The sequence below is a fragment of the Cyanidioschyzon merolae genome, chromosome 17, assembly GCF_000091205.1.
Source record: "Cyanidioschyzon merolae strain 10D DNA, chromosome 17, complete genome".
NCBI classification, from domain to species: domain Eukaryota; phylum Rhodophyta; class Bangiophyceae; order Cyanidiales; family Cyanidiaceae; genus Cyanidioschyzon; species Cyanidioschyzon merolae.
Genome location: NC_010143.1, coordinates 668,991 through 694,439, shown reverse-complemented (window position 1 = coordinate 694,439; position 25,449 = coordinate 668,991). Strand labels below are relative to the sequence as shown.

General features: G+C 54.6%; 5 protein-coding genes across 5 annotated transcripts, besides 3 other annotated features; 2 read left to right on the top strand and 3 right to left on the bottom strand.

Annotated features, from left to right (window-relative positions):
- Nucleotides 1-2,029: 2,029 nt before the first annotated feature.
- Nucleotides 2,030-6,298, bottom strand: CYME_CMQ267C (hypothetical protein; the record flags this gene model as incomplete). The annotated part of the gene is made up of 1 exon (XM_005538129.1): nt 2,030-6,298. The coding sequence occupies one exon, from the start codon at nt 6,296-6,298 to the stop codon at nt 2,030-2,032; it is 4,269 nt and encodes a 1,422-aa protein (XP_005538186.1).
- A 2,342-nt stretch (nt 6,299-8,640) lies between these two features.
- CYME_CMQ266C (hypothetical protein, conserved) lies at nt 8,641-9,450 on the top strand (the record flags this gene model as incomplete). Its single annotated transcript, XM_005538128.1, has 1 exon — nt 8,641-9,450. One exon carries the CDS (start codon nt 8,641-8,643, stop codon nt 9,448-9,450), a length of 810 nt encoding a protein of 269 aa, XP_005538185.1.
- Nucleotides 9,451-9,834: 384 nt separating this feature from the next.
- Nucleotides 9,835-12,582: a sequence feature (possible transcribed region).
- Nucleotides 10,829-13,093, bottom strand: CYME_CMQ264C (glycerol-3-phosphate transporter; the record flags this gene model as incomplete). The annotated part of the gene is made up of 1 exon (XM_005538127.1): nt 10,829-13,093. One exon carries the CDS (start codon nt 13,091-13,093, stop codon nt 10,829-10,831), a length of 2,265 nt encoding a protein of 754 aa, XP_005538184.1.
- Nucleotides 13,094-13,404: 311 nt separating this feature from the next.
- Nucleotides 13,405-13,689: a sequence feature (possible transcribed region).
- A 399-nt stretch (nt 13,690-14,088) lies between these two features.
- Nucleotides 14,089-16,718: a sequence feature (repetitive element).
- A 445-nt stretch (nt 16,719-17,163) lies between these two features.
- CYME_CMQ261C (hypothetical protein, conserved) lies at nt 17,164-20,592 on the top strand (the record flags this gene model as incomplete). Its single annotated transcript, XM_005538126.1, has 1 exon — nt 17,164-20,592. The coding sequence occupies one exon, from the start codon at nt 17,164-17,166 to the stop codon at nt 20,590-20,592; it is 3,429 nt and encodes a 1,142-aa protein (XP_005538183.1).
- A 903-nt stretch (nt 20,593-21,495) lies between these two features.
- Nucleotides 21,496-25,449, bottom strand: CYME_CMQ260C (unknown kinase with aarF domain; the record flags this gene model as incomplete). The annotated part of the gene is made up of 1 exon (XM_005538125.1): nt 21,496-25,449. The coding sequence occupies one exon, from the start codon at nt 25,447-25,449 to the stop codon at nt 21,496-21,498; it is 3,954 nt and encodes a 1,317-aa protein (XP_005538182.1).

Genomic DNA, 25,449 nt, shown 5'->3' with positions numbered 1-25,449 from the left:
CTTAAAACAGGAGCGCGGTGGCTTGAGGAACGAGGTTATTGTGGATATGCCCGGGGCAGGATCACGTCCGACGGTGAGCAAACCGCATGGGTTGCGGATGTCTTTCATAGCCGTCCATTCAAAGATGAACGGTGATGGCGCTCCCGGCAGCGGGACCCATCATGCTGAGCTAAATTCCGTACATAAATGTATTTTTGGGAATAAGAGATACATATCTAGAAATGCCATGACATCGACCTGGAATGATCGATCGATCGATCGATCGACTGATCTTGGGCCGATTGCTCCGCAGACGCAGATGCTCGGATTTTGTGACGCCTTTACCCGAGTCGGCATCAAATCGGAAAGGACTGCTTACCGAACACGAGCGTTGACGCTTAAGCTATGATCTCTTCGTTATGTCATGGATACCAGAATTTGGTCGATTGTTCGGGGGCTGCGTCCTTTCCAAATCGTTTACTCCCGACTTGGGACGTATCCGTGTCTCCTTTCCCTCTACATCTGTTGTTCGCACTCGAAAAACGTCGTTGGCAGCGTCAAAATCCGGATTTCGCACCTCCCGGTTGATTTCTACGGATTGAATGCACGGACGGTAGTTGCAATCTACGCTTCACCAGATATTTGCATCAATTTTTATTTGGAGCCTCGATACGACCTTCGGTACGGTGACGCTTGAAAACAGACACGTGTTCTCGTACGTTCACTGTGCCTCGGCCTCTGTGCGCCTTGCTGGAGGTGTGAACCCTTGTTTCGTCGCCCGGCACTTGCTCTTGACGCGCACAAAAGGATCGCTTCAAAGTCCGTCTCTATTTCTTTACCCGGTGACGTATCCTACGATCATAGACTTGTTCTGGGCGATGCACAACGTGAGTACTCTGTACGCTGCACACGCAAGAGCACGCAAGTCCTTCGATAGAGGTTTTGCGGAAAGCGATCTTGGCCTTGATGAAACGAGTACCGGAAGGCAAATCCGAGCTGGAAATCAAATCGAGCAATTTCGATGCCTCTACGCTCGCATCCGGCAAAGCGGTAACGCGCTCTCCAGTGGATGCGATTCCAGCGATGCCTTAAATCCGTGTCCAGTATCCGGTTTCGTGCATGCAAAAGATGTGCAAGTGCTTGGGAACCTATACCATTACAGGTAGCATGTTGCTTTAGAGTACCGTATCATCGATGGCGTCAAACAGATGAGGATTCGCCTTTCGAGAGCAATCGACTCCTCGATCTGAAATGTTCATGAATCTTTCAGCGTGAGCCTATAATCGTATCGTCCGGGGACGTCATTGAGTACTCTTCCTCGTCAATCTGGCAACGTGAATCGCTGAACTCCCGCGTTGCAATAAGATGGAGCACTCGCAGCATTGAAGCATATGGGATTTGAGCGTGCTCTACGTAAGGAATTGAGTAGCGTGCACGCTTGCACATATGATTTGGGTCATACTATTGGTTATTTTACGAACGCGTGCTCGAGGACATTGCAAATCACATGGATTCCGGTGACGCGAAGAATTCCATGGGCAAAAATGTCAAAGCAGATTCTCCGGAACCACGAGTGAGATTCCTACACCCGCTTAGGAATTCGTAAGCCATTACTGCGTGACTTGGACTTTCTGTATATCTACCCATGTTCGTAAAAATTTGAACTAGCAGGAAGAGAGCCAGTCATTCGGTATTCCATTTTAGTTCCATACTAGTGTAGCGAGAGAAACGCACCTCCACCGATAACACCAGACGGGTCTACTCTCGGACCGGTGTTCCCATCGAGGGTCGGGATGCAATCGACCCGGCAAACAGGCGGGTACCAAGCGCAAGCTGGGCGTTTTCTGCGCATTTGCTGCGCCCTCTATGGCACCCGAAGCAATACCTGATGAGCGGTGAGTGCGCACGCGCCGCTTCGAGAGCCGCGCCCATTGTGCGGCAGCGCCAACGACGACGAGAAACCTACCAAACAATCGCCGGCTCAGGATCTGATGCAAACCGCTGACCTCAACAGGTCACGGGTACCTGACATAGCAAAGCAGAGAGGCGATCAGGGCGACGACATCGCAGGCTGGCGAGCGATCATGCGCGCAGCAAAGTCGAACACATTCAGTGTCTCGCGTAAAGCGAAAAGGTAACTCGAGAAATGCACAAAATCATCTATCGGCAATCCGATCGCATGGGAGGTGTGGATTGGTTTCTGAATAGAGGACGCGAAAAGCGGATGCGCCTCTGTGTACGTCGCCAGCTGTGAAAGCTCCCGCACGATCGACTCCTCCTCATCAGGGGGTATGCGATGGTGGACGCGCCGATGGCGACGGCGGCCGCCCTTCTCCCTTACCGGCTGTGCTGCTTGTTCGATTGCGTTGGGCGAGGTATCAGTTGGATGCTCGGCAGCAACACCAAGGCCAGCGTCCGCGGTGGCAGCTGCCCGCGAACCCGCCAGGCTTGATATGCGCAGTTTCATTTCCGAATGCGTGGATGGGTAGAGCGGCAACGCTTCATGCTCTCCGCCCGGTACGTGACGAGGCACGCGCTCTACGATCCCCGTCGTTTGGTCGAGTGCATCATCATCATCATCTGCAACAGCAACAGCAGCAGCAGCTACTGCTGTTGCGGAGCTGTTATACCGTGGTGCGATTTCCTCCATGGGCGACACGGCACTGTCGTGTCGTTGTCGCTCGTCGCGTTGCTGCGGTGCATAGCCTCCAGATGTATGCGCTTCTGATCGCCTCGTCGATTCCGCAAGCGATTGGATTTTCGACGCAGTACCCGTGTCCTCCATTTCAAGCAACTGTCGGCCTGGCAACTGCGAGCCTGCCTCCAATCGCGCAGTGGTGCTCGATGGAGACGGCTCGCCCGGAGGCAATTCCACTGCACGCATTCTACCCGTCGCTGAATCTAACCGGGCTATTGCCGAAGCAACATCTGCTGGCTTGGATATAGCAGGATCTGAATCCTGCTCAGGCACCATGCCGGGGAAGTTCATACGCTCAGCTTCCTCCTGCGCAAGAAATAAGGCTCCAACGAAATCCACTACCTGGCGTTCCTGTTTATTCAGGGAGCGGGAGAGCGCCACTCGTCGCACTCGATTGCGACGCTTTGTCAAGCTCGACCAGAGGCGTGCACGTCGCTTCCGAAAGAGCAGCAAAGCATCGGCGACGTGTGCATCCAGCCACTCCTCATGGCCCCTCGCATCCACAATTGCACGTCGCAGACGCTCGCCTCCATACTGAACATCCTTTGCGTCCAGCTCCGTTGTCTGCTGCGACGCCGGCAACGACCTGTCCGAAAGCGCATCTGCACGTGCTGTCGAGGCAACATGCACCTCTTCTGCGTCGTGACGCCAACAGGAACCGCATCGGCATGCCCGCTCGAGCCCGAGATCATGCCAAAGCGAAAACGCTGATAGGTACGCATGAATTGCTTCGCTGAGCGCGTGCAGTGCATCGAAAAGAGCGCGCCACTCCGACTCGAGCGGTTGAATAAATAAACGTATCGCTGCTCCCGTGTAGCGGTTCGTATAAATCGGAGGACGCTCGAGAACACCCTCAATAACTTCCAAACGCAGCAACAGCAGCCACGAACTGTCTATACCGCGCAAGATGTATTGCGGCGCACTGAATAATCCTGAGCGCCACATTGTGAACTGTGTGTTACCACCGAACGCTGGACGGACAGCGGCACGTGCCACCATAAGATCTGTTGTTATCCTTTGGAGTAATAGCGACGCTGCCCGGTCACTGAAAGAATTCAGTGCCTGCGTGGACGTAGCTTCTGCGTCTGCTGCTGCATTGGCGGTAGTCGCTCGCGCAGCACGACGCTGTCGTGTTTCATCCGCAGCGTCGTGTTCTCTCAACAGCGTCACTAATGATGGTGAACGCATCAGTGAACTAAAGTTCGAATAGTGTTCCAGTAGAAACGCAGGGTCTAATCTAGCGGGTAACTGTGTCGAAGTATCGCGGGTCACGTAAACGGCATGAAAGGAGCGTGCTGCCTCCGCCGCGGCACGGAAGACCTGTCCCAGGGTTTGGCGCGATTCACGCACTGCCATTCGTGGAGACAAGGCGGCAACGACAAGCACGGCGAGCAGCACACCCGCACAGGTCATGACGCAGCGACTCAAGGCGTACTGCCATTGGGCGACGTAATTGACGCCTTGGTACTGGCACATCACCACCAGCGTGTACGTTAGAACTCCGACTCGCGATGCGTACTGCAACCACTTGTGGCGATTCAAATGCGCCAGGTAGAAGAGAATGTAGAGGACAAAAACGCTTAGAGCGGTGACGGCGTAGGCGTTGGTCCCAATGACCGGTCGAAACATGACCAGAAAGCCCAAAGCAGCCCCGATGATGGTCCCGCTCACGCGCATGAGACCAATGCTTACTGCGGATTCCGTTGTGGGTCTCGCTGTGATTATTACCGAGTAGTACAGCCAAATAATGTTCCAGTCGCTCCGCAGCGCTGTTTTGTTTGGAATGCTCGTAACCACCGAGAGCGTTGTCGCTGAAAGCAGGAAAAATTTCCAGAAGAAAACAACCTGCCAGTGATGGGTGCGCAGCATTTCCCGAACATCGTTCCAGCGCAAAACACGCAATCGAAGGCCAAGCTGTAGAACATCCGTTCCGATCTGGATGGGCAATGCGAAAAACTCGCTCACGAGGTTGAACAAGAGTGTTCGAACACGATCAGCACCGGAACGGAGCCGACCGGACAGAGGCAGTGCACTAGTCTCTGGTGGAGGCGCAAACGCCTCTGCAGCGTGATACGCTTCTAGCACTGCATCCAAAATGCGATGCATCATGATGGCGCTGAACCAGGCAGCGCTAACGTCTTCAGCAAATAGCGCAGTGCAGCGCGATCCGTTGCGGTCAAGCTTATACGCATTACGGTCATTGCAATGATCGTGTTGCTGCTGTTGCTGGTAAAGCATCATCATTTGCTGCCAGTACTTTTCGTAGCCGACAAGCCCACTAGCGAGCGCGCTTTGTCGAATACGCATAAGGCTCTTCGTTTCGAGCAGCGTTTTCAACACAGAGAATGCTCGATGGCGGGAGCGCTTCCCCAGGTGCCGTTGCGCGGTCCAACGATACCATCGCCAATGTGAGTCTGCAAGCATTCCCGATAACTGATAACAGCTCGCAGAGATGATGGCCCACATGCGCATCACATCAACGAGTGACTGCCGAAAGAGCTGATCCAGCGCCAGACCCATACTGTACCCAGATCGTCGGCGTCTTTCGCTGAGGATGCATTCAACACCCGCAAGACGCGAGACGATCTCTCGAACAGCAAGAATCATCCGTGCCCATGCCGTGATCGAAAGATCGCATGTAACTTCCGGAAAGGTCCATTCTCGATAAGCGAATCCGACAAGTGACTGCAGTTCCCAAACCTGCTCTTGTAGGAAGAGAGCGCCCTCCTCGTGAAGTGCCGCATAGTCTTCTTCGTCTAAAAAAGTAAAGTCAACGCTGAAACATTGTTCAACGCGCTTCCCATTCCCCCTCAGGCCGGACAGCGGCGACTGCGCGCTGGTTGCCATCGTCGTCGTCGTTGCCGATAACATGCCGTCAGAATCCTGCAACTCTTCTGTGGAGGCGGCTTCTCCAGATGTTTTCTTGCTATGCCGCTGGATCTCTCGCCATGCGCCCTCGGCCTGTGCTACCAATCCAAAGAGCTCGCTAGCTAGCGCGCTCGCTTGCTTACCCAGCTCCTGGAGGACGCGTTCAAGTCTATCCCGCAAAGCAGCTGAAGCCGGCACTGGTAACACAACGACGCCAATAAAAACGCCAACAACATATGCCACTGAGGCAGAAATGCAAAACTGTCGCATAAGCGACTGCACCGAGGAAGTTGTCTCCGCGAGAGAGCGCCCAATGTTGCTCGCTGTAGACGTGTCGGATTCGAGTGCTTGCGACACCAGGGCAGCATTGAGCACGAGACCAAGCGCGACTGCGGTGAAGATTGAGAACAGCGCATGCTGATCGCTCAGACGAAGTATACTTATAGGTATGAAAATAACAAAGATGCAGATAACGCGCAGCCATACATAATAGCGTGCCAAGAAAAACACCACAGCAGCACAAGCCGTACCCAGAAGCGAACCGTACAACAACCCCGATACTGTGCGTTGAATGGCACCCGTGTAGCTGAACTCGCTCAGAGGACCCACAAGAATCGTGTACAAAAGAGGAGCCCAGCACGATAGTTGCTCCCGGAAATCATTGACGGTGACCAGCAGGCTAGTTAGAAAGAAGCCCAGGGTGAGTTTCGCAGCTAGCGCTGCGCGAACGACGTTCGGGTGAAAGATGAACATGTTTGGAAAGGTTCTCGTGTTTGTTCGCAAGACAAGCTCCCGAGCGGCACCTTTCGCGCTCCTCTCCTTTACAAAGCTTTCGTTTGGGGTCAGCAACAGAAATTCAACGTGATCGACGCTTGAGCGACCTATTCACAGACGCACTGTTCGAACTGGGAAAAGCTCGCCAAACCGCAACAGCCAAGCCGTGTGCCAGGAGCCCTTGTGCTACCAGTCAGGCGCGTTCCCTGATCATCGGCAGGTCCTTCACACGGACTTGGGTCCACTCAATAGAGCGTCTTTGAATGGTGCTTCGGGCATAGGCACGGCGTGCTCTAGAAGCTGCGTATTCGCAGCAGCACGAAGTGCACAGGCTCGGGGCCATGACAGCGCCCGTTCGCAACTGGACACGGCCTCAGGATACGTTATCGGTCATTTTGATACAGATCGTTTCGGTACGATATTCTTCATCAAGAAGGAATGAAATGCGTCTTTCGTTGGTGCTCGAATGCGTCAAAGAGGCATGCCCAAGCACGTTGAAATTACAAGACAGCGCGTACTGTGTTGTTAAGCAAAACCTTCCGCATCTCGATACTCCAGTGTCAGATAAAAATCGGAACATTGAACTCCGCGCTCGGTTCGTAGCTTTCCATTCATTTATGAACCATTTTAGATCCACTGCCATGATCGTTATGGTGTAGCAATGAGGGACTAAGGGTTCATATGGTGTTTTTGGGTTCCCGGTCGTCGTTATGTAGTGGATTCTTCGACATTTTGCCGCTGGAATTCGCCAAGTCACCGGAATCACGATGTTTCGAGACACCCTCGAATAGAAGTTTGTACCAGAACCGATATGATTATCCAGTCCGTAGAAAAAAGCATCCACGGTTCTCCTTTCCTTACATACAGATTGCTTCAAGTTTTCGATCTTTCGGTTTTAAGAAAAAGCATGGGCGCAGCGCTGCGCGACGCTGCATATACAGAGAGAGACTCCACGCCGTCTCTTCACGATTTGCACATACGCTCGTGCTGATGCATCCCAGAACTTTTCACGTCAAGCAATCGATTTCGCTCGAAAGGTATATCCTGCTTTCGTTGTGGCCATCGAAGGAACGCAATCCGAAGGCAGCGCGATACATGTCGCGGGATATGCTTTGGGGGGCTTTCGTCTCTTCGGTTTCGATCCAAGTGTCTTGGACTCGAACTCGAACCATCCCGAGGCTCTCTTCTAATGGGGCGTGCATCGTCGCTTCGCAGCAAGCGAGTCTAGACGGCTCGACGTTTCTCGAACTGTTCCCCAGCCTGGATGTTCCTTCTGGTTCTCGTTTCATCAAGGAGAGCATCGCGTTCCAGAAATCCTCCGTTGAATCGAACAGCGTTCGCTTGCTCGTGAAGCAGACAGTGTGATAGCTGAAGGGCTCGCCCAGAGGAAGCCCCTGATCGTATTGTACGCTATCGGGCGCGGTAACGCAGGATGACGTCGAGGAGAGTCTTCGGTACCCTTCAAGGTTAAGTACCGAGCGATGACGCAGGGCTTCATACGCCACAGGGCGGCCTCGAAGCATAAGGAGCTACTGTGGGTATACAGGAAAACCTGACAAGTGTCACCGCTACGAGGACCTCAATGGAAATGTATTCAAAGAAGATGAAAATGGGATGCGAGCGTTAGATCTCGAGGTCCGCCTATGCGTCAAATACCGCGACAACAGCTGGAAGCCGCGAAATCGTGACTTGAAACCGCTATCAACATCGTTCAACTACTGACAACGGAACTGGATAGAACAGAGAGTCCGGCGTTTTTAAAGCGCGAGATAACAGAGAGGAACGAGGAAGCAGTCGTAGAGAAGGCACTCCGAGGCTGGTGTTGATGACTGTGGGAAGCCACCCAAACTTCAGCAGGTGCACCCATATCACATAAGTGGACCCGTTTCATTTTATTCTCACATACATCAATGGTATCCGACTACCCGATAAACAAATGCAGCCTCGAACACCTCCTGCATTGAATCGTAGCCTACACGCACAGCAGCTTTTCGCATAAGCTTTGCTGTCTCTGATGTTGCTACGGACACCAAAACCACCTACCCGACTCATTAAGATGCAAATTCCCAAAAAGCGACATTGAAATTGTTCCCGAGATGAAAGCTACCAAACTTGCACGACGATACGGTGTGAAGTGCTTCCACTAGCCTCATCCCGAACACCTCTGTGCTTGGAGTGCATCGCGCAGCTGCATCTCGAATGGAGAACTCGTTGGCTTGGCACTGGGACAACGCGTCAGGTGCCGCTGGACGAGCACTTCGGCGCTTAAAGTTGGTACCTCAAAGCCTGATAGAGTTTAGGTTCGAGCAAAACACTCATGCATGTCTAACTGCAGCACCATGTCTGGGACAGTTAGGGAACTCAATAGGGCCACTTACACTTCCTGGTCAGAAACGGCTGCTCGACAGCTGGCAACGATACCCCTACAAACAGGTTTTGTGAACGCTTGCTCACCAAGTTCGCAGACGAAGAAGCCAACGCCGAGTTGCAGGTATTGTTTTGGAAAGCAGCAGGCACTTGTATGTGAAAAACAACGAAAGACTTGCGCTTTCGCTGTGCGCAGCCGTGCACAGGCAACAGCGTTGTTGCGAGGAGTCGTAGGTCCTGGGCCCCAGCCAGAGTCGGGCGAGAGTCAGAAGAGAGCCTTGGCTGCGCTCTTCGTCGGCCTGTGTCTGATGTGCGGTCTCCCGAAGGACGCTGTGGCCATATCAGGGGGCGGCTTGGACTACGCGGGGCAACAGCTCTCGGAACAGGACCTTTCGCATCGGAAACTGTCGCAGAAGGACTTTTCAGGATCGACTTGCCGCAAGACAAACTTTTCTGGGTCAGACCTATCTGGGGCTCGATTTTTCAAAGCGGATCTCACGGAAGCGAACTTCGAGAATGCTCAGCTTATCGGAGCGTCCCTTGAACAAACCGTTTTGCGAGGCAGCAACTTCCAAAATGCTGTCTTGCGTTCCACCTACTGGACCGAGAGTGTCCTGACCATAGCGAATATTGAGAATACCGACTGGACAGATGCGCTGCTGGAACCCACCTGGCAGATGAAGCTCTGCTCGCGTTCAGACGCAAAGGGAATGAACACGCTCACCAATACAGACACCCGGGAGAGTCTCATGTGCCCCGACTAGGATGATTCGAGAGCATCATCACAGCAGAAATTCTGGCCCTAATTGTTGCTTTCGGGTGCGTATCGTTCGGTTTGCGGATGACTCCTAGTTTCCGTGTGTGACAGAGACTTTTCGACAGATAGAAATCCCCGTATGTGAATCTGTTTTTCGCACGTTTTACACAAGGCGCTTTTGGTGCCTGGGACACAGCGAAGCTTCGGCGAACGAGCAGAAAAAGAGCGAGTCTGAAACGCCTTTCCTCTAGCATACGATGGTATGACTGGCGAGCTCAAGCACCCGTGTACGTGTTTCGGATGTACAAAAGTATCCGGTCCAGGGTGCGCACTCGCTGGTAACGCGATCCTGAGCGACATGAGCGATGCCAGTGCACACAACCGAAACGACAAGCAATGCATCTATGAAGGCAATTGCACCGAGTCAAGCTTGAAGACTTGCAAAAGGAGCCGCGGCATGTGATCGAGACTCCAGACACCTGATCTGTGCTTACTGCCTGCGTCGTGCTCGCCCTGTGGTCGCACTTGCCCTCAGTGGCCTTGTCGCAAGAGCGGTACCGTGTACACGTGCATGATTCAAGCGGCTGAAGGTATCGTCCGATACCCCGAAAGCGCAATTCTTCGTCGAGAAACGCTGGGCACCGAGATTCTTCCTGGATCGTGTTGTCTTTATCTGTGGGATGCGACGACGCTACCAAGGGGATAAAGTGATCAAACTCCAGACGCTCGCTGCTGCGCCACTGCGCTAAACAGTTCCGCTGCAGTCTCTTGTCCGAGAGCACCGCGATCACCGCCGAGCTTCCGATGTCGTTTGTTCAAGGTGACCAAGTTGCGTAGTTCAGAACCCAGACCAGTCCAGGTGGTTACTGGACCGGGAGTCACGATGGACGTGGCGCCCCAGAGACGCCAAACCGCAGCAGTGCAAGTCCCAAGCGCCATCGACACACGACAGCATACTGCTTTTGCGTCGGTTCGCTAGAGTACGGCACCGTATCCCAGCGTGACTTGCGTCGAACGAGTGACGGGCTGGCGCTTCACATGCCGGTCTGCAACAGCACGGATAAGCGCAGGTATGATATCGTCTCCAGAAACGCGCTCCAGGTATGTTGCTATGGACACTGGACCTGTGGACCGATTGCGAGTGAAGCGTCGCTATCCGTTCGAAACTGCTTTACGGGTTCTTCGCTGTTTTCATGAGGGTGACGGTAGCGAGATAGAGAACGCATTCATATTTCGGGACATGCTGCCTGCAAGCCTTTCACTTATAGTACATATGAGCGCACCGGGAGCCTGTGAATCACCTGGTTCTCTGCAATGCGGTCGCAGGTAGATCGCCATGCGGTACCATCGGGCTATCATTCATGTACTCGATTTGATTACGAGGTTCAACGGGTTGCATCTTCCGCAGGAAGCCGAATGCTTCCGGTACCGAAGCACTTTTCACACGGCGTTTCCACGAGCTTACAGGAAACTGTTTGAGCGGGTGTTGCAGGGCCACATTCCATGCGGAGGCGTGTGCCTGCTCCCGCACACGCTTCACAGTCGACGTACTGGCCATCGTCTTGCACATGCAGTGCTTGAAAGTTCGCCGCTGCACCCGCGACAAGCGCTCGCCATTTGCGAGCGATCGCTTTGGCCTGACGTTCACCAATTCGCCACATCGGCAAAAGCAGGAGAATAGCAATACAGGCACAACAGATAAGCGCTGCGAAATACGCATCCCAGCCCAACGCAGATACAATGCGCGTCAGCGGGTATCCACTGGTTGCTGCGCCTATGTAAGCGATCCAACCGAGAAACCCGATGGTCGACGACACCGAGTCCGGGCTGACCATTTCGCTTGCGGCCAGGCCGACGAGCATCTGTGGGCCGTAAATGAAAAAGCCGAACGTGAAGATGCAGAGCATGGACAAGTAGCGCCGAGAGGCGGGCGAGAGCCACATGGCCACGAGCGCCGCCACCACACCCAGCATCCAGAAGAGAATGACGGGAATGCGGCGGCCGCGAGCAAGCCGATCACTGACTGCACCACTGACCAGGGAGCCACAGAGTCCGCCAATCTCCATGCTACCGACACGTAAAGCCGCTTCTTGTGGCGGCACGCCCATGCTCGTCAGGTAAATAACGGTCCATGAACTGATGCCCTGGCGACAAAAGTAGATGAAAAAGTAACTGATCGCTAGCAGCAGCACATACGGATTACCGATGACTTCTAAGAACTTGTTCGTTGCGGCCTGCTCCCGTGCGGATGCTGATTTGCCCGCGGTCTTTGGGGTTTCCGCATTCGCAGGCGACGACGACGAGCCCGGTGCTGCACCGTTGGGACTCGTTGAACGGGTTGCAGCGGTGCTCCTTCGCTGAACATCTTCGGCGTGATCATCGCGGTAGATTTCAATGGGCGGCAGGCCGACCTCCTCAGGGCAATCACGCAGCCTGTTCAGTAGGAAAATGCCCATGAGGATTCCCAAGACACCTGGCACAATCATGCCATACCGCCACCCAAACCTCTTGACGCTGTACCCCACAATCAATGGAATGAAGAATCCGCCAGTATTGTGGGAGGTATTCCAGAGGCCCCACCAGGTTCCTCGCTCATTTTTGCTGTACCAGCGAGTGAGCAGCTTCGCACATGGCGCTGCGCCACTGCCTTGAAAAATCCCATTTAAGAACCAGAGCGCTGTCATCGCGTATACATTCGACTGCAATCCAAAGAAAATATTCACCAGACCGGTGAGCGAGATCCCAAGCGCCATGAAGACACGGCTGGAAAATCGATCCGCTGCGATACCCAGAAACAGCTTAGAGAAGCCGTATGCTAACGGGAACACGGACATGATGACGCCAAGCTGTTCGAGTGAAAGCCCCAGTGCTGCTCGTAGCGCCGGTGCCGTGTACGTGAAGGAGTTACGCGTAAAGTAGAAGAAAGCGTAACCGAGAAAGATGGAGTAGAAGACGCGCACCCGCCAGTGCCGATATTTCGCATCTAACTGCGGATTCGCGCCTTCGAGCACCACTGCCGACGAAGCGCCAGTATATGCTAGCGCTGAGCCGTCTGACGACACATTCGAACTTGATTGCTGCCTTTCGCCATCAAGTCGTGAACCCGGGATAGATGCACTAAATGCGTCCTCTTGACGCGCTCTCTTCCCGATCGGGTCATCCACGCCTGCACAAACGAGTCTACAGCGACGGCTAGGCGCGCATCCTAGGCTTCGACTACGACTCCGTGGCGCAGTGAACGGCATCATCCAGCGCGGATTTAGGGCCATAGATCTATGCTCGAACCGCGTAGAGTGCGTCTGCAGCAGTAGGGGCTGCAGCGGGCACCTTGAGCCTGCAGCAGCTGCTGAACGGACCAGAGTTTTCGTCTCCATAACGTGCACTCCGAACGCAAGCTCAAGGTGCCTGGCATCAGCTACTCCCAAACGGACCTTATCTGAGTTGCATGTATCACTCGTGGCGTCCAACGTGCCTGCAAATCGCATCCGTGCTGCGGTTGAGGCGCTGCAGCGCTGTAGCGGATTGCGCTGGGCCCCATTGCCACCAGTAGCTCCCTCTCCGCAAGCGATGCTCGTGCTCGACAATGCCCGGACGCCAGCAACCCAGGATGCTAGAGCAAACTGTTCCCCTGCCGTCCGAACTGCCGCCATCGTACGAGCGGCACGAGCACACGCAAGCAGCGCAGCGTTCCAGCCCCGATCAAATGCGCTTCTGTCGGTAAAAAACCACCCGATTTCGTCTGCGCCCTCACGCAGCCACCAGTGCTTGCGGTGAGCGCTAGACTTGTAAGCGCAAACCCGTATGCCTCCTCGTCACTGCAAAGAAAACAAACACCCAGACAATCCAACGCGGACGTGAGCATTGTGCGGTCGTTGGTGCAGTGCGCGGCGCACCGGCGCGCTCGCGATCATCAACGGGCGCGCGGTGGAGCGCGTACCGCGCGGCGCTCCGCTCTCCGCTCACAAGACGTTTTCGTTGACCGTGGATCTAAAATCGCGGGATGGATGGGTACTGGTAATCGAGAGAGCGTTCATCATGCTGGAGAACCCTACTCCCATGTTCCATTATTTATAATGTCTCTCGGATGTACGGGTAGTTTTTTTACGATCTATTGTGTGCCGAGTGCCGGCGCTGAGCACCCGCTACAGCGCCTAAACCGCTTGTGTGGATGCATCACGGGGACAGAAAGGTTTTGCCATACCACTGGGGGCGTCGACTAGAGGCGTGGTTTGCGCGACACGGGATCAGGTTTCGTTATCAATCTGGGAGCCAGCAATTATCGCAGACAGAGCTTCTGCGTGCGGCCGCGCAAAGGGTCACTATAAGCGATCACTGCGACCAAGGCGACACTTGGATGAGAGCTGTCCACTTCTAGTCCTATTCCAATAAAAATTGGGTTTCGGACGAGCTGCCAAGATCTCACTACGGCACCCGCTAGTGCGGGAGCATGAAGCACCCGCCAGGCATACTCGTCCGGCTCGCGAGATCTTCCGCCAAGAAGGTAAAGTTTCGACAAAATGGAAACCTTTCCCGCCTTTTAACGTTTATCGTTGAAGGGAGAAGAAAATGTTATTTCGTTGCTATATAGGGGCTAGTCTCTGTTCTTTTTTTCAATAGCGCAGTCGATAAGCCCACTTTCAGATCAGGCAGGTATGAGATACGACGCGTACCTCGCCGTTGAAGGGAAACGCGATCCTTATCAATAGCGTATTGCTCTAACGCACAAGTTGTATTTGCGTTCAAGTCGTAGCATAATATAATCTTTAAATTCAATTGTGTTTCAATCTTCACATGAGTGTATTCAAGTGATTTTACGTGGTTTATAACGGAAGCGTTCAAAATGCGTTCTTTTTCAAAAACATAGCAAAGGAAAGTTATGGACATAGAAATGAAGGATCCTGGAGGCGCAGTGTCGCCGGCTGCCAGAAAAAAAAGAGAAACACTGCCAAGTGCAGAGGAACAGGAAAAGACACGGAAGCAAAAGGGGAGGCCCGGCGTCAGAAGCTGCACGAAACACGAGACTATGACGGGACGGTAGTGGTAACCCGCCCTCATGGACACCTCGAGGATTCGGATGAGCAAAAGTTGCAAGACGACATCAGACAGCATGTCGATCTGTACTCCTAGAGTATTATAAAGGTGTCGTCAAGACTGATGAATTTGGTGCGCGAGATGTAAGAAGACGTGGCGCACGTGGAAACAGTCGAGATTCCAGACGAGTTCTTTGACAAGACCTTTATTCGGCACCTGGTGTTTGGTGCAGAGGAAACGCGGGGTAAAATGGGCGGGTTCACGCGCTCCACGAACGACATCCCTTTTACGGGTTCGAGGGTACTCGATACAAGGGTGACCGGGGTATTTACATGTACGGAGCGATGAAGTATATCACGAACCTGAAGAACCTTTTGACAATGAACCTCGAACGTTTCATGATACGCGCCGTGTTTGCGCTGTACGGGGGTATCTCTTGCAAGGGGATATGGGCGATTATCAATGGCATCACGAACGATCGCAGATATGAAGATGAGGTCGAATTTGTGGACATGAGGATATCAAACGGCAGCACGAATGAAGCTTCTGTAATCCGTGCGGTTATACAAGAGCACCGTGCGGTACTCGGGTGGGCGAATCCAGCAGACAAGATATCAGAGATAAAAAAGATAAGGAAAGATACTATCGCCTCATCCTGCGCTATTTTGTGTTTCTGGACCGAGAACTCGAACGCAAGGCAGAGGTGGAGCTAAGTGAGGACAAAAATGAAGAGTGGGAGAGACGGAAGGCTTTCCTAATGGGGAAGCGCTTCAACATCGTTCCAATGTGCAATATCAAGTCACATTTCGTGACTATCGATTCCGGCGTCCTCTACGGCATCATGAAGGAGATCAGTCCGGAGTTCAATGTTAGCAGGGAGGACTTCACCGGCGAAAACCGGGAGACGTACTGGAAGAATATCTTCAATTTCAAACGTCTGAGAGTGAGCGAGCAAAAGTGGTTCACTGGGTTGATCGAAACCGATGGAGTAGCCTTGTGTATACACTATCGGCGGTTGAAGAAAGATCGTCCAGTTCGGCCCTCGGCTGCGCCCGTGACGAAGGATGAAGAAAACAAAGAGGGGGATCCTGCGATGCAGGAGATGGAGGATAACGACCTTGTCGTTGGCGTGACGAAGTATGAAGATGAGAAGGAGGCGGAACATGCGACGCAGAAAGTGCAGGATAACGTGCTTGTCGTTGACGCGATGAAGCATGAAGAAAAGAAGGAGGCGAGTCTTGAGACGCAGAAAGTGCAGGATAACGACCTTGTCGTTGGCGCGGACCCCCGAAACACAAATATCATCACCATCGCAGCACCGAAGCGTGCGGAAGATGGTGCTGACGGCAACTTCCGTCAGAAAGACATGCGTCTTTTGAGGTTCTCGAGAGCGAGATACTGTCGAGAATCGGGAATGATGAATGCGAGGAAGAAAACTGAGAAGTGGAACGCAGGAATGAAGGATCACCTGGAGGCTTTGAGCGAGGTGACCAGCCGAAGAGCCGACTTTGAAGCTTTTCGGAAATTCATGGAAGTTCGTGTTGCCCATTGGGATGCGCTGTGGGAGGAGTATACCAAGCCCCGGCGGGCTCGTTTGCGGATGAATCTGTACGGTGGGAGGCAGCGGGCGTTCGCGGACTTTTTCAATGAGTTGAGTGCCCTGAAAGAGGATGAAAATCAGAGGCTCGTAGTGGCATATGGAGCAGGGCGCCGGAAGATACAAAAAGGAACTACGCCAGCTCCAACGACAAGAACATCCAAGGAGTGCGCGAGGTGTTTTGTTACAATACCTGTAGATGAGTTCCGAGCATTGCATACACACCATGAACTGGGGTGTACACTTCAGAGCGTGGAGATGGAAAAGTGCCAACGGACCCCTGAGGATATAAAAAAGTACGGAGCGCTGACGGAGGAGCAAACGGAAAGGAGGGCGAAAGTTCGAGGACTAGGCGCACTAGTAAGCACAACTACCAACGGGGAGAAACGTATGGAATTCGTGAACCGAGACTTTAACGCCGCAATCAATACAAGGAAATGTGCGGTGCTGGAGACGAGACCTCCAGAGTCGACAAGAGAGAATTTTTTGGGACAACCTCTCAAAGTCGAACTATATGAGACAACGTTGGAAGCAGTAGTAGATGGCCGGTCCAAAAGGACTAGGAGACGTCTGCACCTCGGTTGGAGACGTTTTGTCCAGGGCGGGTTTCTCGCCACTACTGTACACGGGCGGCATCGTCCGTGTGATAGGCGGTGGTGGTGCTGGTGATGTCTTTCCAACGGTGCGCTGAACCTTAAAAACGGACACATTACCATGCCTCTGCTCCATGAGGAAAACGCGTCGAAGAGAAGCGATCCTCGAGTCACCCCGAAACGCCCTCGCATAGGCGTAGCGACGTCTACAAAGCGCCACCAGCGGTCCACTCACCGCACACACGGGTGCGGGAAGACGCCAGCAGTTTCCCGACTGAAAGAGAACGCTCCCAAACTATTCTATGGACGATCGTCACATTTCCCATAGCATGTTCCTTTGCTATAAAAGCCCCGAAAACAAGCCTTCAAACTCAGCACCAGGGTGCTTGCAAGGCCCCAGGGTACCGATACCAGTCGCAGTGCAGTGACTTGGCGCCATTCAGCATGCAGCGCTCAGACGGACGTATACGTCTGTCCTCGAGCGGGGCGTTTCGCTTGGATGGCTTCCAGTAGCCCCGCTCCGGGCCGAACGCTGTTTATTCGCCAAGTCCCCGTAGAATTTCCCTTCGAGCCATATCCATGTCAAGTTCGGTATATGGAACATGTGATCGAAGCGCTGCAAACCGGACAAAACGCGCTCTTGGAGTCTCCGACGGGCACGGGCAAAACACTCGGACTCTTGTGTGCGGCACTAGCCTGGCGCTCGTTGCTCGTTGCCCAAGTTCAAGGTCAGGCTAGCACTCAGCGCATATCCAAATCACTAGCCGATGACAGCCCGAAGAACGATTATGGTGAGCGCTTGCTCCAGGGGGTGCAGGGTGCAGCCGGTGCAGTCGTGGCACCGGAGGCCAGCCTTCGTGGCCTCGTACCTGCGGCCAGCTCTGAAAACGGGCCGGGCCCAACGCCCCTGCAGTCGGTTCCCAGAATCATCTACCTGACGCGAACGCATAGTCAGATCAAGCAGGCAGTGCGAGAGCTCAGCAGAACCGCATATGGTGCGAGCGTTCGGACCGTGGTCCTCGGCTCCCGCCAGCACCTCTGCGTCCACCCGGTTGTATCTCGACTCGAAAACGCCACAATGCAGAACGTTCGTTGTACCCAGTTGACTAAAGAGCGACGCTGCAGCTTTTATCTGAATGCCGAACAAAAGTTCAAGGAGGTTGGCGATGACTTTTTCTTCATCGCCGTCGACAGCACCTCGACGCTAGCGCTTCCGGGACGGCGCCCACGAGACCTCGAGGACTTGGCAGCGTACGGGCATCAGCATGCGATGTGCCCTTATTTTCTCAGTCGTGAGGCATCTGCCGAGGCCGAAATCATCTTCATGCCCTACAATTATTTGTTCGATGGCAAGTGTCGGCGTTCGCTGGGGCTCAGCGTCGAAGGCGATATCATCATCGGCGACGAGGCACACAATCTGGAGAGCATCTGCTGTGATAGTCTCAGCTTCGATTTTACCGCTGCGGAGCGTCAAAGGTGCGTCAGCGCTATTCAGCAATTGGCAAGTGCGCTATCCTCGGGTCTTCTGAACCGCGACGGGCGCGAAGGATCCAACACGGAGCCCGCGCTACACGCGTCTGATCTCCACGCTCTGCTCGAAATCATGGTCGCACTTGAAGAGCGCATATCGCTGGTTTCCCAGGCGGACGCCAAGGCGTCTCATGCGCGCCCTGGTGCAGAGAATGGAGGCACGGTGTGTTTTGGGCAGCGGCGTCGGATTGAAGGGATTGATGGCGTGGTGCTTCCTGGTCATGCTATTGAATCATTTTTGCAGTGCTCTTCGAAAGACGCAACGCTCACCGAGGAAGCGTATGAGCGTCTGCTCCGCGGCGTAGAAGCGGCGATCCGTGCACTCACACAATTGCGGCAACAATTCCCTGACGGGACCGCTGCTGCGCTCGATCATTCACAGGCGCCGGAAGCAGATGCCATAGAGACACGGGATCAGGGTGATCCTTATACGGGGCTGCTTCACCGACAAGTACGGACTACACAGCGCACGTCAGCGGCAGCATGGGCCGCTCAGGTGCACGCGCTAGAGCAGCTCAGTCAGGTGCTGGAGCTATCTCGTCTGTTCGGGAAACCAGAGACGGCGTCCACGTTCGCGATCTGTGTGCACGAGCCGGCGAAGGGCACCGCTGGTACTACCCACCAGGCGATGAATCCCAGTCGTCTGAAGACGCCCTCCGCGTACGATGGTGTCGGATGGCCGAGGCAAACACCGTCGCAGCAGCGCCCACCCTTGAGCGGCACCGCAGCGGCAGAGGCTGCCTCTGGCAAGTACGTACACCAATCCGCACGTGAACATCGCTCCTCTACAGGATACACGCTCTCATTCTGGTGCCTTTGGCCGGGTCTCGCGCTCCGTCGAGCCACCTCGAATGCACATGCAGTGCTGTTGACCTCAGGGACGCTGAGCCCCCTAGAATCCGTTGCATCGGAGATGGGTGCTTCGTTTCCAGTTCGTCTCCAGAACTCCCATGTCGTCGATCCAGCAACTCAGGTATTCGCGGGGATCCTTACCAAAGGGCCGCGGGATATTCAACTGAACAGCTCGTATGCGAATCGACACAATCGCGAGTATATCTCGGATCTCGGTAGCGCGCTGGTCAATATCGCTCGCGTCTCACCGCGTGGCATGCTCGTCTTCTTTCCGTCCTATGTGCTGCTCGCTCGGTTCGTAGAAATCTGGCAGACGGGCGCCTTTCATCACAACAACCCGTTGAATCCCGCTCATCGTGGCCGTCAGCCTACCCAGGCGACTGTCTGGGATCGTCTCAATGCCGTGAAGCGCATCTTTATGGAGCCTCGCGACGCTGACGCCTCTCGGCAAACCGTGGACGCCTACCGCCAATGGATTTCCAGCGGCCGCGACGCATGCCTCTTCGCGGTTTGTCGAGGACGCACCGGCGAGGGGATCGATTTCGCTGACGACTTTGGACGAACGGTGATTCTAGTCGGTCTTCCGTTTCCTTCGACAACAGATCCGCGCATCATCCTGAAACGCGATTATCTGGAACGTCAGGCGCTTCACCTCAGGGATCACGGCAAGACGATCACTGGTCGCCTCTGGTACGTGCAGCAATGCCTACGAGCAGCAAACCAGGCCATGGGTCGGGTGATTCGTCACGCGCAGGACTTTGGAGCGATTCTCCTCTGTGACGAGCGGTTTCGAGCTCATCTGAGAGACCTCCCGCGCTGGCTGAGTGCAGCTTCATCGGATGCGGATCCGCGAGCAACGCACAATATCCAAGTTTTTGAGCGCTTTGGAACCTTCATGTCGAATCTGTGCGGCTTCTGGCACTCGGAGCGAATTCGCCAACTCTCAGCGGCGCAGTTGGAACTCGCAACCTCGGTACCGCCAGTTCGCACACCTGTTGATCCGTTTCAGGCGAGCAAGGACGAGCAACCGCGTCTCCAGTCGATGGCGCAACATGCAGCTATGATCGGGCGACAGTCCCAAGAGTATGATCAGGCAGGAAAAACGGGAACATGCGATGCACGGCGAGCGCGCTCGCTATCGTTGTCATCGCAGTCGTCGAAAAGACTCCGCGAGACCAACGTGGCCGCCACGGCCGTCTCGTCGACGTCGACCGCTGAACCAGGCTTGGTCTGGAAGGCGAAAGCCGAGCGTCGAGCTGTATCCGCTGTGCACAAGGATGCAGCTCTTGCACGTGGCTCTCAAATGATCAGCAAAACGATCATGGAACGCATTCGTGCTCGAGTCGGTGATCGTACCTTTTCGCTAATTTTCCAACAGATGAAACGATACTACCGTCTTGCTCTGATTGCCCGCCAACCGCAGCATTCCGTAGAACTCCAACAAATTCAGACGGAGCTGCAAAGGCTTGTCAACGATCCAAGCGACTTTGAGCAGCTCCGTCTACTTCTAGGTGAGGGCGCACCTGCGATGCGCTCATCTACGTGAAACGTACACGGATCGACGCAGCGCTTTCGGCGTATGTGCTGTCTGTTGGATCGATGCGTGCAGCACATTTGGCGGGAAGCATGCACAATCGCAAGCGCTCTATCGCCAGCATCCTCTGATCATGTAAGGATGCAGTTGGAAGCGTTCGGCGTATGTGCTGTCTGTTGGATCGATGCGTGCAGCACATTTGGCGGGAAGCATGCACAATCGCAAGCGCTCTATCGCCAGCATCCTCTGATCATGTAAGGATGCAGTTGGAAGCGTTCGGCGTATGTGCTGTCTGTTGGATCGATGCGTGCAGCACATTTGGCGGGAAGCATGCACAATCGCAAGCGCTCTATCGCCAGCATCCTCTGATCATGTAAGGATGCAGTTGGAAGCGTGTTCTCAGTGCAGCTGACAGCAACCGATATTGTAGGTCCGGAACACCGACTCAAACCGCCTAATGCGTACTGCTCGTGGTTGCACACTAGATCAGGCAGCTTGCACAGGCAACCGTCTCTACATGTTCAGCATTCGAGCGCTTGCAGTTCAACGAGTCATCTGTTCCTAGTTAAGCAATACGCTGAATCACCGTGTCGACCACGAAATCCGCGAAGCAATGCTATTCGCGGCATAGGCGTGTTCGCTGTTTCCTGCGGCCGCAATAGGAACGGAGGCCGTCAGCTACCCAGCCGCGGAACTCGTCCAGCGATGCAAAAAATGGCCAGGCAGCGTCGTACGCTGCTGCGGCACGCTGCCAACAGACACAACTTGTACGTGGCCGTGCTGTTCTCGGTCCACATAAAACAAGTCTAGGGCGAGCTCGATACCCCTTCGCTTTATGGAGTACAAGATTTGCCCTCAGCTACACGATGAAGATGTAGCTGGAACATCAGCGGCGACATGCATCGACCGCGTATGTCATGACCGCTTGCGCTCGTTGTCGTTGTCGTCCGCGGTGCTGGTGTCCGGCACAGCGCCGCTGCGGCGGCGGCCTCTTGTTGAGGCACGCTGCAGCTGCACGCCGTTTGGTGCGTATTTCGTGGAGTTGGCTACCCCATTGGACCGGCTCCGCGCAGTATCGGTGACTTGGCGATCCTCGGCAACGCGTCCGTTCAAGGTGCTGGGAACGATATCGCTACCGAGCGTCTGCGCTTCTGCAGCGCCGTTGCCAGCAGCATTCGTGATGTGTGATCGCTTTGCTGCAGCACGTAGACCATTGTCGGTGTCTGCTGCAGAACCGTCCATCAATGGGGACGTTTCCTGAGCAGAGCGATCCCTGCTAACTAACGCTAGTGGTCGCAGGTTTCCAAGTGCCCGCCATCCCAGCATCAAAAGCATTCCCAGATCAAATCCAAGTCGTTCGAGGACTCGCCAAGCGACCGCCAGGACAACTCGAGCGTAAAAGAGCGCTAAAACAGGTACGAGTCCAAGGATCGCTCGCCAGTGCCGCAGACGCAGATGGGTCATAATCTGCGACAGGCGACGTCGATTCTCTTCAGTTGCTGCCGTCAAACGCGGTCCCGAACGATGCCGACGACTTGCCGAACCGTTCTTCGTCTTCACTACTACTACATCAGTTGTGTCCAATACTTCTTCAGGAGGTCCAGTTTCCGCGGCCGACGTCTTCTCGCATACGCATGACGCTTCGGGCGTCGCTGTCGTCTCTACCGTCGTATGACGAATCCCACTGGTTTCAGCTTGCCCCGTAGGTGCAACGGCCTGATCCTTCTCTCGGAATACCGCAGGCCAGAGGCGCCTCTCCACAGCGTCCAGCATCGATTGCATGTAATCATTCCAGTCGTCCGCTAGTTGACGTTCGAGAGCGCGCCGTAAAAAGCCACCTGCAGGCGATGTAATGAACGACACAAGAAGCTGCATGCGGCGTTCATCATCGAGGACGACGGCCGTATTCGGACACTCGAGCGATGCATCGGGTGTACGCTGTTCGTCAGACCACTCGCCCGGAGAACTCGAGCGAGGCGCGCCGCTTCCGAGTACCAACTCTGGTGACGACAGTCGAAAGTATGCGCTGGTGGTTGCACGCATTTGGCCTTCTACAGTACCGTTCAGTCGCGAGCGGGCTGCTTCCGCAGCCTCTCGAGCTGCCAACTCGAGCACGGCAACCGGACGCGGGTCCAGTGACACAAGTCCCATGTTTGGCACAGTTCGTGCGGCATCCTCGAGGAGCTTCTCGACGCGATCCCAGCGAGGCTCGCCAAAGGGCGTCAAAACGAGCTCATGCAGTGCTCGCTGCAGTTGCGGTGACGAGTCCGTCAGGAGGCGGCGAACCACGTACGGATAGATAATGTCCATAATGCGGAAGCAGGGGTCAGCGTTGAGCGCCAAACCCTCGAGGATGGCCAAGGCGCGCAAGTTATTCAAAAAGTAAGGTGGCATCACAAACGGAAAGCGAACAGTCATTCGCAGAAGCTTTTCGGCAACGCCTTGCAGCGTGAAATCACCGGGATTCGTCGCGTTCGCCTCGCTTTCAAAGGTTTCACGAAGAGCATCTGCAAATTCTGGAAGCACCGTGTCTAGATCGTCTCGACGCATGAGTGTCAGACCGAAAAAGTCCGTTGCTAATTGTTCGTACTCGCGATTAATAAGGTGTACAACCGCACAAATTATCGAGAGCTGCACCGATTGCGGTACTTCACTCATGAGGCCATAGTCAAGGTAAGCCAAGCGCGTTCCATCCTCGGTAACGAGCAAGTTCCCTGTGTGTGGGTCAGCGTGCAGAAAGCCAGCCTCCATCAGCTGCATCAACGAGCAGAGAATGCCTAGCTTGATTAGCGGAATATCCTCTCGACGCACCGTTGCCGTGTCGTCGATCAGGCGTCGACCATTGACCCACTCCATGGTGAGCACATGCGCCGAGGAGTACTCTGGATAAACCTCCGGCACGTAAATACCGGGCAAAGAGCCATATAGTTGACGGAAGCGATGCATGTTCTTCGCTTCGTGATCGTAGTCCAGCTCCTCAAAGAGCCTACTGGCATACTCATCTATTGCTTCAACAAGATTCGTACGCGGCGCCCAGGGACTGCGCATGTATAATTGCCCCAGCAGACGGACGACGTGGATATCCAGGGCGATTCGTTCTACGATGCCCGGTCGCTGTACTTTCACGGCAAGTTCGACTCCATCGAGTCGTGCTTTGTACACTTGACCCAAGCTTGCCGACGCTACTGGGCTATCACTGATCCAGTCAAAGACCCGGTTTGGAGGAGCTCCCAATTCAGCCCGGATGAAGCGGAACGCCTCCTCGTTCGGAAAGTGAGGTAGATCATCTTGTAGGCGCTGCAGTTCGCGGGCAGCTGCTTCACCGACAATATCCGGGCGAGTCGCGAGCGCTTGGCCCAGCTTCACAAACGCCGGACCTAGACGTTCGAGTGTTTGCCGCAGTAGCACGGCTCGCCGCTGGCGACGCCAAACCCAAAACGTCTCATCCTTTCGCAGCGAGGAGATGAGTGTTTCTGGAATCTGCACAAGCCGCCGACGAAACGCCTTCGTCCAGGATGCCATACCAGGCTCACCAGGAGAAAGCGTCGCATTTGCCAGCGATGGTGTCGCTATTGTCTCTGGGGCGTCAGCGCCGGCCGCGCGCTGCCCCGACTCGCCGCCTGGGTGTTGCTTCATGCCGAAGATCCGATACTCCAACTGATCTCTTTGAATACCAGCAATATACCATATCGCTTCGGAAATAATAGAGACTGTTCGCAGGGCGACCTGCTCAGGTCTCAGTGCGAAGTACTGTGCGATAGCGCCTGGGTCGTAGGTGCTGGGCAAACGCACCCGGTTCGAGTTCCGAACATTCATAATGTGACTCCACCATAGAAAAGTGCCCACAAAAGCGCCGACACCCAGACGACGCCAATAGAATACATCGCGGCTTTCGGGTTGTGCAGAATTTTCATCTTTGGCAATATGCGCAGCAACTAGGGCAGGTGACTGCCCGCCAGAGCCTGAATACGTGTTGGAATCCTCTGAATATGCGTTCGATTCGTTCGGTATCCAGACGTCATGCTCGAGCATTGCCTGAATGGCCTCCGCTTCAGCTGCATCGCGATCATGCATTCGCCGCGCCTCCTCAAGCAAGACCCTATCGGTCTCATACCAGCGCCTGTATCGCTGCTGTTGCCACGGTGGATTCAACTCAAGCACTGTATCTGGGTATATCGACCGATGGGTCAACTCACCGCCTTCCGCAAATGCAATTGGTACCATTGGCATGCAATCAGGTGCGTTGGCTGGCACAAGCCCAATTGCCTCTACAGAAGGGGGGCTGACAATGGCGAGCAAGAACGCCAAAGTGACATATTCTTTTGCGGTTTGGAAGAGAGAGCCATGCTGTACCCTTGCATCACCGGAACGCGGTCGGTGTGAGTTGTCAGGGACTGAATCCAACTGGCAAGCTTCTTCTTCTTCTTCATGTCCTGTTAGTGTAGGGTTGCTTTCCGGACGACCAGGCCTATTCAACGTCGGAAACGCAGCAGGTACAAGACGTAGGCGACGTTTCCATAGCCATCGGGCCGCCGTCAACTGCGCATGTTTGCGGCTGCGCTGCAGTTGACGGTACGCCACCCAGAGCGCTGCGCAGAAACCAGCTTCCGCGGACGCGTTAGCGATGAGCCATCTTGCGCTTCGTGACACCGAACGTTTGTCTTTCTGGCGCACCCGCAACACTCGAGTAGACGGTGCTGGGCGCTTAGCGTGGATTGTTTGCTCCGCTCGCCCGTGTGTCCTCGAGTGCCGCCACGAAGACCAAGCAGCTCCTCGGAGCTGGCGCAGGACACCCACTCTAGCCCCTGCAGTCACATAAAATAAAGATACTGTGAGCTGCAAATGACAACGTCTTATAGGGTCGACCAT